This window comes from Aptenodytes forsteri, unplaced genomic scaffold (genome assembly GCF_000699145.1).
Source record: "Aptenodytes forsteri isolate BGI_AS27 unplaced genomic scaffold, ASM69914v1 Scaffold138, whole genome shotgun sequence".
NCBI classification, from domain to species: domain Eukaryota; kingdom Metazoa; phylum Chordata; class Aves; order Sphenisciformes; family Spheniscidae; genus Aptenodytes; species Aptenodytes forsteri.
The window spans coordinates 216,542-232,165 of NW_008794014.1; the positions used below are offsets into that span (position 1 = coordinate 216,542).

Genomic DNA, 15,624 nt, shown 5'->3' on the forward strand with positions numbered 1-15,624 from the left:
TATAAGGCTTAGTACAAAAATTTTGTGATTTGAGCAAGAGGAAACCTTATTCCCTCACAGGTCAGGATATTCTCATGTTTCATTTTTGAAGGGTAAAAGCATTGATTACTATGGCACGTACAGCTGCAAGGTAATAAAAGAACAGAGCAAATACATAGAATTTATTAATGCTGTTAATGAAACAGGAGACTATCCTTCAGTTGTATGTGACTAATTATTGAAATGAATGTGTTATATGCAACTCAGTGTATTTCATATAAACAACTGTACTGCTCACATGTTAAGCACCATCAGTAAGCCTTCTTATCTAGTATTTACATTTATACTAAGAAGTATTCTACAGCCATCAGGTAGCTTATATAATCCTCTTAGTTTCAAAGAAAGAAAATCTGTTCAACCAATCTTCCCCCATTTGTCTCTTATAGTACTGCTGCTCTTTATGGCGGGCTTATAGCTCCCTCCAGAGTTCTGTTCTGTGCTAAAATACAGAGAAAATTGAGATTCACTGTAAAAGAATCAGATTTTGTGCTCACAGCATGTTATCTGTATGACTCAGTGTTTCACTAACAGGCTGGGCTACACAATTCTTTTGAATTTGACTGTTTTGTCTGGTAGCATAGTGATTTACTTGTAGAATTTGAAGACATTGGGGGATTTTCTTCATAGGTTTCTGCATTTTTCTACGCCTTTTTATGTGCATTCACTGGTTTTCAGAAAGATGAAAAAAAGGATTGTAAAAGGAAAAAAAGACACAATATAGTCAATACAGTGTATTATAAAGAATAACGTAATGGTTTGAGTGCATTTTTTTTTTTTTTTTCTTTGCTCACTGAACATTGACAGCAGGAATGAGATACTCAATTTATCCACATATTCTAAATGGGCTTATGGCTAAAGTAAAGAAAATGCCCTGCCTTCCTACACTGTGATCTTTGGATGCAGTAAAGTAAGACTAAGCGCACACTTTCCTAAATATTTAATTTGCTGCCATGCAGACAAAGAATTGTTATTTGGCCCAGCTATTAACTAAGATACAAACAGCATTTCTAGGTCTTGTCTAACTCAAAATTTGTTAACTGTTTTTAAGTGGTGCTAATCAAAGAATCTCTTCTAGATTGTCAACTTTTGAGTAGTCTTCCTTTTATTTATATTTGAATAATTACAAATATGTCAGATACGGAGGTATCTTATAGATCTTGTTAAGAGATTTGAGATATTCCTGAACTGGTCATTAACCTGAAAATTTGTCTATATATATTTGATGTCTTCTGCATTAGCACATGGAAATTTGCTGAAATAATAGGGAGAAAAGTGTTAATTTTAAAATCAGAACTTGTAAAGAATTTCTCTGTTCTTCTGAACAAGGCGACAAGGCCCCAGTGAAGTTTCTTCGCAATTAATGAAAACTGCTGTTAGGTTGTGTGTGGTGTGGTTTTTGGTTTGTTTTTTGTTTGTTTTTTGCTTTTAACCTATGAAGAAGCAGTTTCATTCATCTGGAAAAAAGTTTACAGATTAGCATCTAGTCCAATACTTGCTGCGCTAATTTTACAACCATTTGGGTTTCATAACAGGGCCGTTGTTTGTCACAATGACCAAAACGCATGTGATAGCAGCTTCAAAAGAAGTGTTTTACATCTGGCAGTATCGTGTGGCCAAGAAGCTCACAGCAATGGAAATTAATCAGGTAGCACGGACCAGAAAAGAAGGCAGGGAAAGGTTTGTCTTCAGGCTTTGTCATTTTTCTTCCTTTGCATTGGTATTGTTGATAAAGGTGGATTCTCCCATGCCTAAAATATGAACTCCTGTCTTCTCATTTTTCTACTCGGTTTGTTGACTTGCAGGCCTGTAAGATTAAGTACTAAAGAACAATTTTTCATAACAAATGTGTGTTTGTGATCCAAATCTCTGACTTTTTTTGGATTAGCTCCTGTTCAGTGTCTCCATTTGCTCGCTGCGTGCTTCCCTTACAGAGCTGTGTGTCTTGACGCTTTTTTCCTCCTCCCCTTTTTTTTCCTCCATACTCTTAGTTTCTAGGCAGCTATATTCCTTCTGATAACTTTAATTGCTTCTTGTGTGTCAATGGCTGTAGGGACATAGTCTATCCTGCTAGTTCTTCTCTAAATACGCTTGTGTCGGATTTGTGTCTTGGACATCTAATCCTGTATGGACTTTCATCCTCTCAAACTAAACAAGCCAAAGTCAACATCATCTTGCCTCCGAAATATTTCCTTCCCAGGTGCTCATTAGTGGCATTAACTTTTCTGTCACCTCCACAACTTGCAACTTTATTATAATTTTCTTTTGTGTTATTTTATGTTTTCTTCCATAGAGATGCTATAGCATCTTTCTATAAATCTACCACCTCCTGTCACCATATATCCACAATAACGAGTAATTATTTGTACATGGTGTAATAACTTAAATTGTTCTAGTAGCTGAATGTCCTAGCCTGGGACAAGATTGTAAATTTGATAGAAATACTGAAAAAGTAGAGAGTTGTAATTCAGCATAAATTATGATTTTAGCATTCTAAAATCTTTCGTAATGCTACTTTTTAAGGCAAAAGAGAAGTTACGATGAAGTATTGAATACAGTAACATGTAAGTTTTGTGGATGTGAAGGTGAAGCTCTTCATAAGTATGGAGAAGAGCCTGAGGAAATGTGGAAGTGCATGTTTGAAAAGAGACAATTGGGGTGGTTGATGGTTTGCAGGAACTTCTTGTTGCAGAATGAAAGTTTATAGATCATATGGGAATAGATCATCAGGGGCTGTGAAAGTGAAAGCAAGTACCATATCTTTATATCAATACAAAGCAGGGTTATCAAAGGGGATACTACTGGAACATAAGAGTAGGCATAGATTTTATTCTTTTTTCCAGTTGCAATGGTTTCTTCTCCAAGGATTGAAGATACCTATATGCTATCAAAAATGATGCTTTCTTTGGACTTGCTTTTTCTTCTAACTTTCCTTTTCTACAGGATTTATCATATCGATGACACCCCTTCAGGATCTGCAGATGGACACCTTGATTACAGCAGAGCTACTGAAGTGAGTGATGTTTTTAACTAGTTTATTGTGGTGTCACTGGTAGCTTGAAAGATAATTAGTTAGCATTGCTTTATTTATTTTCGTAGATTTTTCATTAGTAGAAGTAAAAGAAAGTTTAAGTTAGACCACTTCTACCTTTTGTACATAAGTGTTATTTTTCTTCGCTCTGGTTAGTGCGTTGTTACTGTGTCATTATGTATTACTGTAAATATACACTGAACTGTACAGAACACATAAAAAGTATATTCTGGAGTCCAGTATGTAGACACCTGCTCTCTTCTTGGTGAGAAGCAGCTCCCCTTACTTCAACAAAGTATAAGCTTGTTGAAACTCAATAACCCTTGTAATCTTTTCTAGTATTTTCGGCCTTTTTCACTTTATGTATGTATGCGCATGCACGTGCTCGCTTTTGTACTTAACAATACACCTGAAATGAATTACAAGCCTCACAAGTCAGGGATAGTTGCCTTCTTGTGTTTTCTGTTAAACACCTGTTACATTTTGGGTTTCTTATTTTTCTGGAGGAGGGGCAGGAGAAGAAAGGAAGCTGTTAATATTATTATTGTCATGATTCCCATAAAAAAGGCTACTAATATCATAAACCATCCATTTACTGTATACTGACAAGGTTTGATAGCCTCTCTTCATATGGATACTTAGCAACATTCTTGTATATTTAAATAAAACTTCTTTCTTTAGCAGTGCATTCTTACTGTTGCATTAAAACCGATATTGGTATCGCTTGTATACTTTCAGGGAACAAGAGATCCAATTTGTGCAATAACAGCATCTGATAAGATACTACTTGTGGTAAGTTACATGATTAAAATAACTCCTAATTGCCCCTTGTGCTTGTAGGCAGGAGATTCTTCTGCAATGTGTTCATAAGCAGTCATAATTTCAAAGCATTTCTGAATTTAGAATTTACACAGATGAAATCTCTTTCTAGACATCCTCAAAGATAACTTTAACAGGTTCTTCCGTTAACCTGGACTCTTTCTTTAGGAGGGCTAATTCACTAAGTGCTTACAATTTAAGTATAGACTAGTTGCCTGAGTTAGTACTTACAGGTAGGGTTTGATAAAGTCCAGGTCAGGACTTAATACTGTAATCTGAGTTCTGGGAAGTCTCTTCTAGGCTGTATGTAAATGCACAAAGACTTACAAAGTTTGTCTATTTACATATTAATGGTATAATGTATGATGATAGATAATTTCACATGTATGTAGTATGCTATATACATAGTAATACATTTATGGATTATACATCTGTATTATGTATGAGGTATTGTATCATGCCAAACAGCTGGTGCACTTTTTTTTCTGATCTGAAAAGAGTGATCTCATTAGATGAACAGACATGCAGGTGGGTTTTAAAACAAACTAACTGAGCAGAACAAAGACAGAAAAAGAACACCTTCTTCATTTTATCCACCTTCCCAAGAAAGAAAGATATTGATGTTTTCCCATGTTCATACTCCAGTGATTTTTTTCCAGTCAAACTGGATTTTACAAAATCAGTGGGTCACAGGAAAAAACATGAATGAAAAAATTGTGACCGTTAGTAGATGACTATGGGATTCTGTTTGTGCTTGGAAGAAGAGTGAGAAAATGAAATTAAGAGGATAATTAATCAGTGACTTTGGTTAAAAGGAAGGGAATGAGAGGAAATGCCTTTGAGACTAGATCTGGATAAATGTGCTGAAGCTGAATGCATATTACAGTGGTTAGATTTTCTAACACTTCTGGCCCAATCTGCTTTTCGGTTTATAGGGTATACAGGTGTGGGAAAAGTCAAAGATGAAAGGTGATTTATGCTGAGGATCTTAGGGGTGGCTGGGGGGGGGGGGGGAAAACAAAGTAAGTTTGGACACCTTAAAGTTTAGTATCAACTCATTTACAGCATAAGGGCTAAACGGTAGGTGAAATAAGCTGGATATGTTGTTCAGTTTACAGAAACACCATGAGAAAATAGTGGCAGTGATCATTTCCGTCCAGGGATGTCAAACGCATTTTAGACTGTTGGCCTGATAGTGTCTTGACACAGGGCATGGGTGTGTCATTTGGCAAAATAAAGATAAACCACATTGGTACTTAGATTTGTTTACTGTTACTCAAGCCTTTAAAATATACTGGTTATTCAAAGCATTTACTTTTAAAGCTAGCTCAGGTCTTGAAGTAATTGGTGAGACTTGTTAGCATGCAGACAGCACTGCATGAACCCAGCTCTACTGCTTTCAGACCCGAGCTAGTACTGTCATATGGCACTGTTTAAGTGGATTTACCAGCGTGGGACATGGATCTTCTCACTGTTCTCCTTTTTTGTAACGTAGACTATGTCTGAAGGTTCATGGAGAATTGTCGGACTCCTGAAACTGTTCTGTGGGCTGTATGTGGACTATGCCATTCGTTTTAACATCCCTGATTTAAGCAGATCTGTGAATTGTAGCGTCTTAAGAAAGTATCTTGTTTAAATAGCAGAATTCAGAACTTTTAGGGTGATGACGTTCCCTCTCTCCACTTCTGCTCTGTCACTTATCCAAGAACTCTTTTGTCTAGGACAGCATATAAATAAAACCTTTTTAAAGAGTTCATGGACAGAAAAATTGTCTCAATAAGCAAGTATTGCTTTTCTCTAGGGAAGAGAATCCGGCACTATTCAGAGATACAGTCTTCCTAGCGTTGGTATAGTACAGAAGTATACCCTGAACTGTCGTGCATATCAGCTGTCTTTGAATTGCAACTCCAGGTAAGTTACAGATCTGCTTCTAACGCAGGTATCTGATTTTAAAATAAACCACTACAATTTGTGAAAATACTAATTCTGTGAATTCTATGATTCTATAATAATTATGTACTAATTTTACTTTAATATAAACTATTCATTAATTTTAGTTGTTATTAATGGTTGCTTAACCATTTATTTATTAACTATTAATTACATCTGGCCAGTCATCAGATTGCTCTGAGAGGCTGTGTTAGTAAAGCTCTCTTATGTTTTAAACTCTTTAGGGTGTGTGTGGGAAGCTTAAGGAAACATATACATGAAAATATCTTTGTTTTATTAGATGAACCAAACATAAGCTTCCTGTGATCATGATATGAATTGATGAAATTATGTCAAACTGAAATTTTATATCTCTAAGGCTTCTTTCTCTTTCTATGTCCTTCTAATGCCTGGAAACTTTGTTCATCCCATGTTAATTTTCCATTGTTACAAGCTGTAGCTGGTGGCAATGCTTCTAGCAAGACTGGTTTTCCTAAGCTTCAGCTGTGCCAATTCTGAAGTTGTTTTCTACTTAACAGCTATTTTTTTGCAAGAGAGAGCACGAGAGTCTTGGCAGAAAGGGCAAAAATATGCTGACTAAAGAGGACTTGTAAGACAATTTTAATAACTTCAAAATAACTTTATAATTTCAAACAAAATGCATAATGCATGTGTACACGGCTCACCTTTTTAGGTATAGACCAAAAATAGATTGCTTCACTTAAAAGGCAATGTGATCTAGTCAGAGCCACAGTAGTTTTGTTTCGAACCCAAGCTGTTTCCTTCCTAAATGACTTTGTGCTAGTGAAAAAGGCTCAGATCCATAAGTGTTTTGAAGTTAATTTTCTAAATTGCTTTTGAAATTTTAATAGGGATTAAGGGTGTCTAAATACCTTTCAATATTTAGAAATGCTTTTAAAATGGCATTGTAGTAAATACAGGCTACTATGATTCACTAAAGACCTATGTAACTGGAAATTTTCAAATGTAACCCTTTAGAAATTGTGTTTTTCGCATATTTTAAATTACTTCAAAGATTAATTGGATTATATGTCATATTGTCTGGAAAAAACCTAAAGAACACCCTTTGTAGAAATATAAGAAATACTGTTTTAGAGACTAACAGTCTGCATCACCGTGCTGTCTTTTTAATTTAAGATTTGCTTCATTGCCTCCTAGTAAATAATGAAAAACAACTCTGTTTGGTTGTTGATTCTAGACTCTGTCAAGAAAAGTTTGGCGAGGGGCAGAACCTGCAATTTACTCAGCTTGGTATCTGAAGTACTAAGGATCTTCAAAATGCTGGATGAAAAATGGGCATATTTCAGAACCTTTGCAGGGCCAGATCCTGTATGAACAGATGAAAAACTTCTTTCCATGTCTCTGGTCTCTCTCTGCTGTGCAGATAAATGAAAACCACATGCATCTCACTGAATCTATGGAATTATACTGGTATTAGATTAGAAGGGAAATTTGGCCTGAGTGTGCCAGTTTAGGGAATTATTTCAGTTTTACAACCTTGAATAGTATTATTTAGCTGTCTTATTTTTTCTTTCTTTGTTTTTCTGTAGTCGTGTTGCCATCATAGACCTTTCAGGTGTTTTGACTTTCTTTGACTTGGATACACGGGTAGTAGACAGTACAGGACAGCAAGTGATAGGTGAGCAGCTGAAACTGGAACGCAAAGATGTCTGGGATATGAAATGGGCCAAAGATAACCCAGATTTGTTTGCAATGATGGAGAAAACAAGAATGTATGTTTTCAGAAACTTGGATCCGGAGGTAAATATTAACATACGTAAACTACTCATTTTACAATTTGCTCATAAGTTAATGGCTCTATGTTGAATAGTATTATTCTTGTGCTTACCATTCAGTTAGGCAAGTGTTTATATAAATAAACTTGCTTCTGGAAATCTCAAAATCTTGTCAGCTCTAATGTGGGAATGTTGTTTAGGAACAAATAAGTAAAATGAACTATCAGCCATGGAAAGATAAAAATGCTGTCATATTTTTCGTGAATGTATGAGATATTTTCAGGAGCGTATTTTTTGTATGCTTTGGAAAATATAAACACAATTTTAGTAAAGATATTTGTAAACCACAGTTCAGTTGAATCTAAATATTGGTAGGTTTTCCTTCATCTCTTTCTCATAATTTAATTAAAAATCCTCATGTTTTCTATAACTATGTCTGTGTATATGGAATTGTCAATAATGTTAATGATTTTAGTATTTGTTTCCTGTTGGAAATGCAATTAAATCCTAGTTTGCAAAAGAAGAAAGTCTCTTTATGTATACCTAACAGATTTGGGTAGGATTTAATCAGACAGAATACAAGTTCATTCCTCTGTAACTTATTTAACTTTTTAAGGAACCTATACAAACTTCTGGATATATTTGCAACTTTGAAGATTTAGAAATCAAGTCTGTGCTTCTGGATGAAATACTAAAGGTAAGTATAATTAATTTTATTTTGTACAAAAAGTTGGTGTCTGTCTTAATGATTTGAACAGTAGATGTCTATGTTGGGTGAAAATAAAAGTGACATGGAATAAAATTATGTTTCTTTATCCATTATGTTAGAATCCTGAACATCCTAACAAAGACTACATCATCAATTTCGAGATTCGGTCATTACGAGACAGTCGAGCATTGATTGAAAAAGTTGGCATTGCAGAATCTTCCCAATTCATAGAAGACAATCCACATCCCAGACTTTGGTAAAATTTCTTTATAAGCCCACTTTGTTTAAATTTGTGTTCTTTTGTATTCTTTCCCTGTTCAGACAGATCTAGTATTAAAATACAAAACCTCAAATCAAAACCAGCCAAAGCAGTATACACTTTAAACAGAATCATTGAAGAAAAAAAAAAAAAGATTGCAGTGCTCAGCTGCAATCTGAAGGGCTGCTATTCTAACTGAGAACGTCTCTTCATTGGGCTGAATCACCTCCAAAGGAGTATTGCAGCATTGAGGAAGGGCCCAAAGAGAGCCTTGTAGTCTCCTGCTTGCCTGGCTCCCCACCTCTTTTGCAATTGGCGTGTTTGGGCAGTTTCAAGCTGTGTGGCGTTATGATTTCCCAGAATGCAAGACAGTGAGGTTTTTGTTCCAGAGCATTTGAGAATTTGTGTTTCAGGAGATGCTGAGCAAGTGTTCAAGACTCCCCAGCAGCCATCTTAAAAAAGAACTTGGGGCCAGTGCTTCCCCAGGCTCCTAGTTCTTGAACCCAAAAAAGTGGGCTGTTGTTAAATTGGAACTCTATGACTTTATGTATGTTGTAGTACCTAGAATGGAAGGCATGCTGGAGCATTTGAGAATTCGTGTTATCAACTTTGTTCTCCTCCTAAATCCAAAACGCAGCACTGTACCAGCTACTAGGAAGAAAATGAACTCTATCCCAGCTGAATCCAGGACAGCGTGTCACGGTAGCGGGTATAAGGTACTGGCTCAGGAGACCTTTTTGCTCTATGCTGTATGAGCCCCAAAATGCAGTGCTCCCTGCTTTCAGGGGTGAATCTAAAGGAAACAAAGTTAGCTTTCTGCCAGCTTTTTCAAGTTGGTTAAGTTAAAATTCAAGTTGGTCATAAGTTGAGAGGGTATTTATTTGTTTATATATTTTATACTGAACCTTGATGACAAAGAGCTTAAAACCCAGTAAAGGGAACACACTAGAATGGTAACAAGGTAAGAGCAGTTGACTAACCTTGGAACATTTTGGACAGGCCATAAAGGACAGAAGTGAGAAAGGGTGGGTACGTTAATCATGTTATGATGCAGCCTCTCAGAAGTAATCTGAGAAAAGGAGATGTTGGCGTGTTTAAACTAAACATGGACTCAGCTATTAAACTAAACTTGAAAAGCCTGCACAGCAAACATGTAAGGGTAAACCTGTGAAAACAGGAGTTCTGGAAATCTGTTTAATATCCTGTGTCGTGAGGGCTGGAAGAGTAAATGCATCAGTAGATAATTTAATGAAAAGTCAGCAGCAGAAACTAAAGTTTCATCGACAAGTTACTTGTTGAATGATGCCAGTTCTCTTTAACTCTCTGGACATTGTTTCTCTATCTGTACCTTTCTTTAGTAATTTTGGCTCTGTTTTGAAGCTAACTGATTTCTTGCAGTATTGGATGTTTGGCTTGCATCAAGTGGGGGTTGAGAGTTCTCTGTTAATTCTGACAGTTCGGAGGGGAATTTAGAATTGCTGAAAGACTGGCCAAGACAACTTGCTTTAAAAGTTTGTCCCAAAAAACACTCCTTGCTATCCAGTTGTGCTTTCTTCTCCAGAACGTACATTCTGAAAAACAGGATTTGATAGCTACATGTTGAAAGTTTCTGTAATAGTACTGTAATTTTATTAGTTTGAGTATGTAGGGTAAAATGTTCGTTTTGCGAGTCTTCATTTTTACTAATGTCTCGAACTAGCTGAAAATTTTTTGAGTTTTGAAGTCGTTCATGCTTTTTGCTAGTACCATCTATTTAGAATATAAAATGACTATTAGTTTTGAAAGTCTGTCGCGGTAAAAGTTTTGTATCATAAAATCACAAAATATATGTCAAATGCTGTTCACCTTGCTCCAAAATTTCCATGAACTTAATCTTTGTTATGCAAAGAAACACACGATATGTCACATATTTATACAGAAGAGATGGATTAGAAGTGCTGGATATAAAGCAAATGCATTCTAGATCAGAACGGGACAGTGCCCTTACTGCTAGAACGCAACAAATAGGATGATGTGTGTTGCAGATCGATTAAATTTGCCATACTGTTTTTCTCTTGGTTTCATTGATGTCAGTGATGAGCACTTGAGTTGAAGTGAAAAAAACCTTCTCAAATTGATTCAAAAATACTGAGTTGATACTGCCTAAGCATGGCTTAGGTCACTGAATACAGCAATAATATTATTGGTTTTGTCAGTGCCCTACTGCACTGACTTTGTTTTACAGTGTCAATCAGCCAGTCTAAGTTTACGTAGCCTTATTTTTGCAGAAAATTCTGGAGCTTATTCAAGCACCTGATGGACGTAGGTTGGCCTGAAGGTGGAAATTCTCTATTTGCAGAACTAACCAATGGGGCAGTACCAGTACAAGGTTTCCCAAACTGCCCTGCTTTTCCAGACTGCTGTGCTAACTGGACAAGGAACATTCAGATGGATTAGAAGGATAATTTATTCTTCATGGCCAATTTAGTTGGAGGCCTTCAGATTGAGGCTGCCATCAAGGCTTAAAGTTATGATATATGCATAGATAGAAATATCTAAGTGGAACTGCATTGAGACCAGCAACACATTTCACATAAGACAATTGCAATACTCAAACCCTGCCCACTCCTCCCAAGCCAGTGTCCATTTGAACAGCTGAACAAAAGAACATTAGCAATTATTTAAACATCCTTCCCTGAGCAAGTACTGGACAAATCACAGAATGTACTGGGGATCAATATACAACTGAATTAAGATTAGTTAGTAAACAATACAATTGCAGTAACTTGAATGTCTTCTTTAAATAATGACTAGTTAAATGGTTCCTCATTTAATTTACTTTACAGCTGCTTTTCCATCTATTATGTTTGTTTTTCACACAGGCGTCTCCTGGCTGAAGCTGCTCTTCAGAAGCTGGATCTGCAGACTGCTGAACAAGCTTTTGTACGTTGCAAAGATTATCAAGGTATTAAATTTGTGAAGCGTCTAGGCAACCTGCAGAGCGAGTCAATGAAGCAAGCAGAAGTGGCAGCCTATTTTAGCAGATTTGAAGAAGCTGAAAGAATGTATCTGGATATGGACAGAAGGTAATGGCATGTGGTCATCTCAGCAGCAAATAAAGAAAAAGAGTCCCGGGGGGGGAAAAAAAGCTTGCCTTAATAAGAAATGGCTGTTTTAATACTGAAGACTCTTTACCAGTTTCTGGAAAGACAGAAAAGGATCAGATGGAGAGAATTTTGTTGTATCCATAGATAACCAATTTTGTATGTAAATCAGCGCATTCCAAACTGTTTGCAAACCTCAGCTGCTCTAGGTAGTGCTGTGCTTCATAGATGTTTTTTCGCAAGTATTTTGTCGGTATTTCAACTGGGATTCCAAAAATACAAACAAACAATCTTAACTAATGTTTAATTTATGTACTGTTGCTCTTAGCTAGTAGCCAAGAACACATTCTTTCCAATTACATATACAAACAACAGAGGTTTTAATGAACTGTAATCTCTGGAGAGACAGAAAGGACTCTGGATGAAATTGTGGACCAATCAATGGAATTTTTGCTCAGGAACGAAAACAAACAAAGCAAAATTACAATAGTACTGGGAAATATAAATTAACACTAAGTAATTAGCTAGAGCACTGTCTGTACTGAAAAAGCAGCAGTTGTACAATGTAGCCTGTAGGTGGTGGTCAAACATGGAGAAGCATGAATCACTTGCGCACATGTGAAATTTTTAAGCTTTGATTAATGGAGCCATGAAAAAAAGTAGGGAATGATGGAGACAAAATTATTTCTTCTTCCATGCTGTAAGAATGAGAAACCTTCCTCTTCCCCAGTAAGGGGGGGGGAGGCAGGAGCTGGGGAGAGATACATGTTAGAGCCTGGTAATGGAAAACTTTCTTGCACGTATTAATTAGCCAATGGAATTATGCTGGTTTGGAGAGGTGGACTGCCTCATAAGCACTTCAGTCGCACTGCAATACCAATTTTTAGATATGGCATATTCCTTTCCACATGGCTGAAGAGAAATTTGGCCGTTATAGGATTGTAGAAGTCAGAGACTTACTTTTTTTTTACTGGTTTCTTCAACAGTAGAGCATCTTCTCCAGCTACAAGAATATGGGAATTCTGTATTGACTTTATGTGTCTCCTCACCACTAGAAAAATCTTGATAACGACCTACCATAAATCAGGCTGAAATAAATCTATTTTTCAAATACAATTTTAAATTTTTTAGATAGATGCTCTTATTTAGTTGACTGCATTGACTTGCTATTGTCTTCCTTAACTCGCTTGTAAGTTTAGGGCATTTTTAAATGAAATGTATAGATCTCTCCCATTTATTTTCTATGCACCTGCAGAATTACTTCTATATGAAGTAATATAGAATTACTCTATATGGTGGAAAAAACATGCCAGACACATGGTGGGTCATATGTATGCATGAATAATAAAAAGGAGAGACTACTTCCGAGTCCTTTCTCCTTCATCCAAAGTCTTCTTGAATCTGAAAGAGAAGTCTCTGAAAGCCATTTTATTACATCTCAGCTTTAGCCTCCATTATTCGTATTCCTTGCTCCTTGGCCTTTCCCCTCATCTGCCTTCTGCTTTTAGCCTTTTGCAGCTGCTGCCATCTATTGTAGTGGTCAGCAGTGAAAGACAAAGAATGGTATACAGAATAAGAGGAAACCTGAAGTAGCATCAGCCGACTAACTGTCTTGCCAGCTGCTCATTTAACTCCTCACAACAGAGTATGGGTAATAGGGAAGTGTGTACGTATGGTATAACCTGTGAGCTCTCCGAGTATTTGCTTTTATGGAATACTATTTAAATCGTAAACGAGATTTGGGATCATTGTGAAACCTGCAATGTAGGTTATGAACATGAAAATACTTTTGGATGCTTTTCTCAAGGTTTTTGTTAGCTATTTTATTATCTTTGTCTTTTTCCTGCTATCTTCTGTTTATGTTAGAGATCTTGCCATTGGACTACGGATAAAACTGGGAGATTGGTTTCGAGTATTGCAGCTATTGAAAACTGGCTCAGGTGATTCAGATGATGCCCTTCTTGAACAAGCACACAATGCTATTGGAGATTATTTTGCAGACCGTCAGAAATGGTATGTTCTGTAGAGGACCTAATAAGAAGGAAATTACGAAGGAAATGATAAAACTGATGACAAGACATAATTTATGAGGAGAGACAGATGTCAGGAAAGTCAGGATGCAATGCATGCAATAATTTTGGAATGATGTGATTTAGCTGAGATCTTTACGGTTCCATCACTGCATGTACCTTTAAACAAAGAGCTGTTGATCAACTATCTAAAGAATGAAGTGATAAAAATCTCAGTTTTGCTAGAAGACTGTTTGCTTCAAAGGCAGCGGGGGGGGGAGAAATACCTATACAGTTGTATTAGGCTGGATATAGAAAGTATTAAAGAAAAAAAAAGTTAAAAAAGAAGCATGAGAGAATTATTGAACATCAGTGAATTTCAAAACTAACCACAAACTTTCTAGAGTGCTTAAACCCACAAATATTTGAAAAGGTCCAGAGTTCTCTGTGATCTGGATCCGTCTCCAAACAGGGCACCCAAGGAAGATTTTAAGAACAATGCACGCATGTAATGGTATTTCTCCAGAACACATTTTTGCAGTCAGGTACTTACTGAGCCAGAAGTGACATCTTCCTAGTTAATAACTTGAAGAGAAATTTTCTTTCGTGAACTTTTCTTATTGCCTTCTAAGCCCATGTAAACTTTTAGCATCCAGAACACTCTTGTCTCATGGAGTTCCACAGCTCCGCTATGTATTGCAATTACCCAAACTGTATTATCACAAAGAACTTGGGTCCCAAAGCAGTTGAAAACTTGTGATTAGATTTTGCAATTAGATTTTTAGATGCTTTAGGTAACTTTGGAGAATGGTCTTGGAGATCTTAGTGCTTGTGTTTTAAAAAATGGAGGCACAACAGTAAAGCCCTTTTCTCAAAGTTTAGTTGTAAGTTGCTGTCCGTTGTCAGCCGTGATCTGTGCAGATGTGGGAATACGGTTTTAAGATTCCTTGATTTCATAACCTTATGCTAGTCAGAGAATCAATCTTGCTACTACTTCAATATAATGATCTCTGAAAACTAAAACTTTTAGTGCATTTTAGAAAAACAGTGATATTCTAGCTACAAAAACTCTCTCAAGCAAAGTTACCTGTTTAAAATAATGTCATTTTAAATTTACAAATGCAAAAGTACATAAACAAAAGTACATATAAACACAATGAGTGTTTATATATCAGAAGCCACCACTTTTTTTTTTTCTTATTAGGTTAAATGCTGTACAGTATTATGTACAAGGACGAAACCAGGAACGTTTAGCTGAATGTTACTACATGCTAGAGGACTACCAAGGACTGGAGAATCTAGCTAACTCACTTCCGGAGAATAATAAATTGCTCCCTGTAAGCAAAAAGCACCTTTGTTTTTCATTGCCTTATGCTCAACTATTTATTTAAAATTTCCCATCTTGGGAGGGTTAAGAAAGAAAGAGAGAAAGAATGCAGTATAAGACCTACTCACTTAAGCATAATGATGTTACTTTGGTATTGATCTCCACTGTTGTTGATTACTGTTGTTTTCGTACTCCATCATTCTTCCTTGCCCTTATTATCCAGGTTCCCCAGAAAGACCTGATTATTCATCACACTTTATGGCCACATGGCTAAGTCATAATTCACTGCTTCCCTCCCCAAATTGTGGCATTTCTCTCTAAAATAGCTATGCTTCACTGAGAAGTCACTCCTCATGGCTGGACACTTATTTTTGCTTTCATTTTATCGCCTAGTCTACACTGGGGGTTTTTTGCCCCAAATTCTTCCTGGTTGCTATCCCTGGTTTAACTTCTTACATGGTAGCTTGTTGCGGATGGAGTGAGATTGTACTTCACTCGTAAGAGAGAAGCAACAATACACTTTATTGATATAAAACAGTGAGTTAACAAAGTTCAATGGTAAATGCAACAGTGGTTTAACAAGATTCGATGGCAAGGTACGCTTGATTATTTACTGCATAGAAGACAGGGTCAGACAAAACTGTCAGGGAGACCCTCCCATTGAG

General features: G+C 36.4%; 1 protein-coding gene across 1 annotated transcript in view; it reads left to right on the top strand.

Moving 5' to 3' along the window:
* WDR35 (WD repeat domain 35) overlaps positions 1–15,624 on the top strand; it is a 50,366-nt gene that overhangs the window by 27,502 nt on the left and 7,240 nt on the right. The window contains exons 13-22 of the mRNA XM_009290690.2: positions 1,572–1,716; positions 2,980–3,049; positions 3,806–3,859; positions 5,688–5,797; positions 7,387–7,597; positions 8,189–8,269; positions 8,401–8,537; positions 11,402–11,605; positions 13,490–13,636; positions 14,837–14,969. Coding sequence (XP_009288965.1) covers positions 1,572–1,716; positions 2,980–3,049; positions 3,806–3,859; positions 5,688–5,797; positions 7,387–7,597; positions 8,189–8,269; positions 8,401–8,537; positions 11,402–11,605; positions 13,490–13,636; positions 14,837–14,969 — 1,292 coding nt within the window. The remainder of the gene's footprint in view (positions 1–1,571; positions 1,717–2,979; positions 3,050–3,805; positions 3,860–5,687; positions 5,798–7,386; positions 7,598–8,188; positions 8,270–8,400; positions 8,538–11,401; positions 11,606–13,489; positions 13,637–14,836; positions 14,970–15,624) is intronic.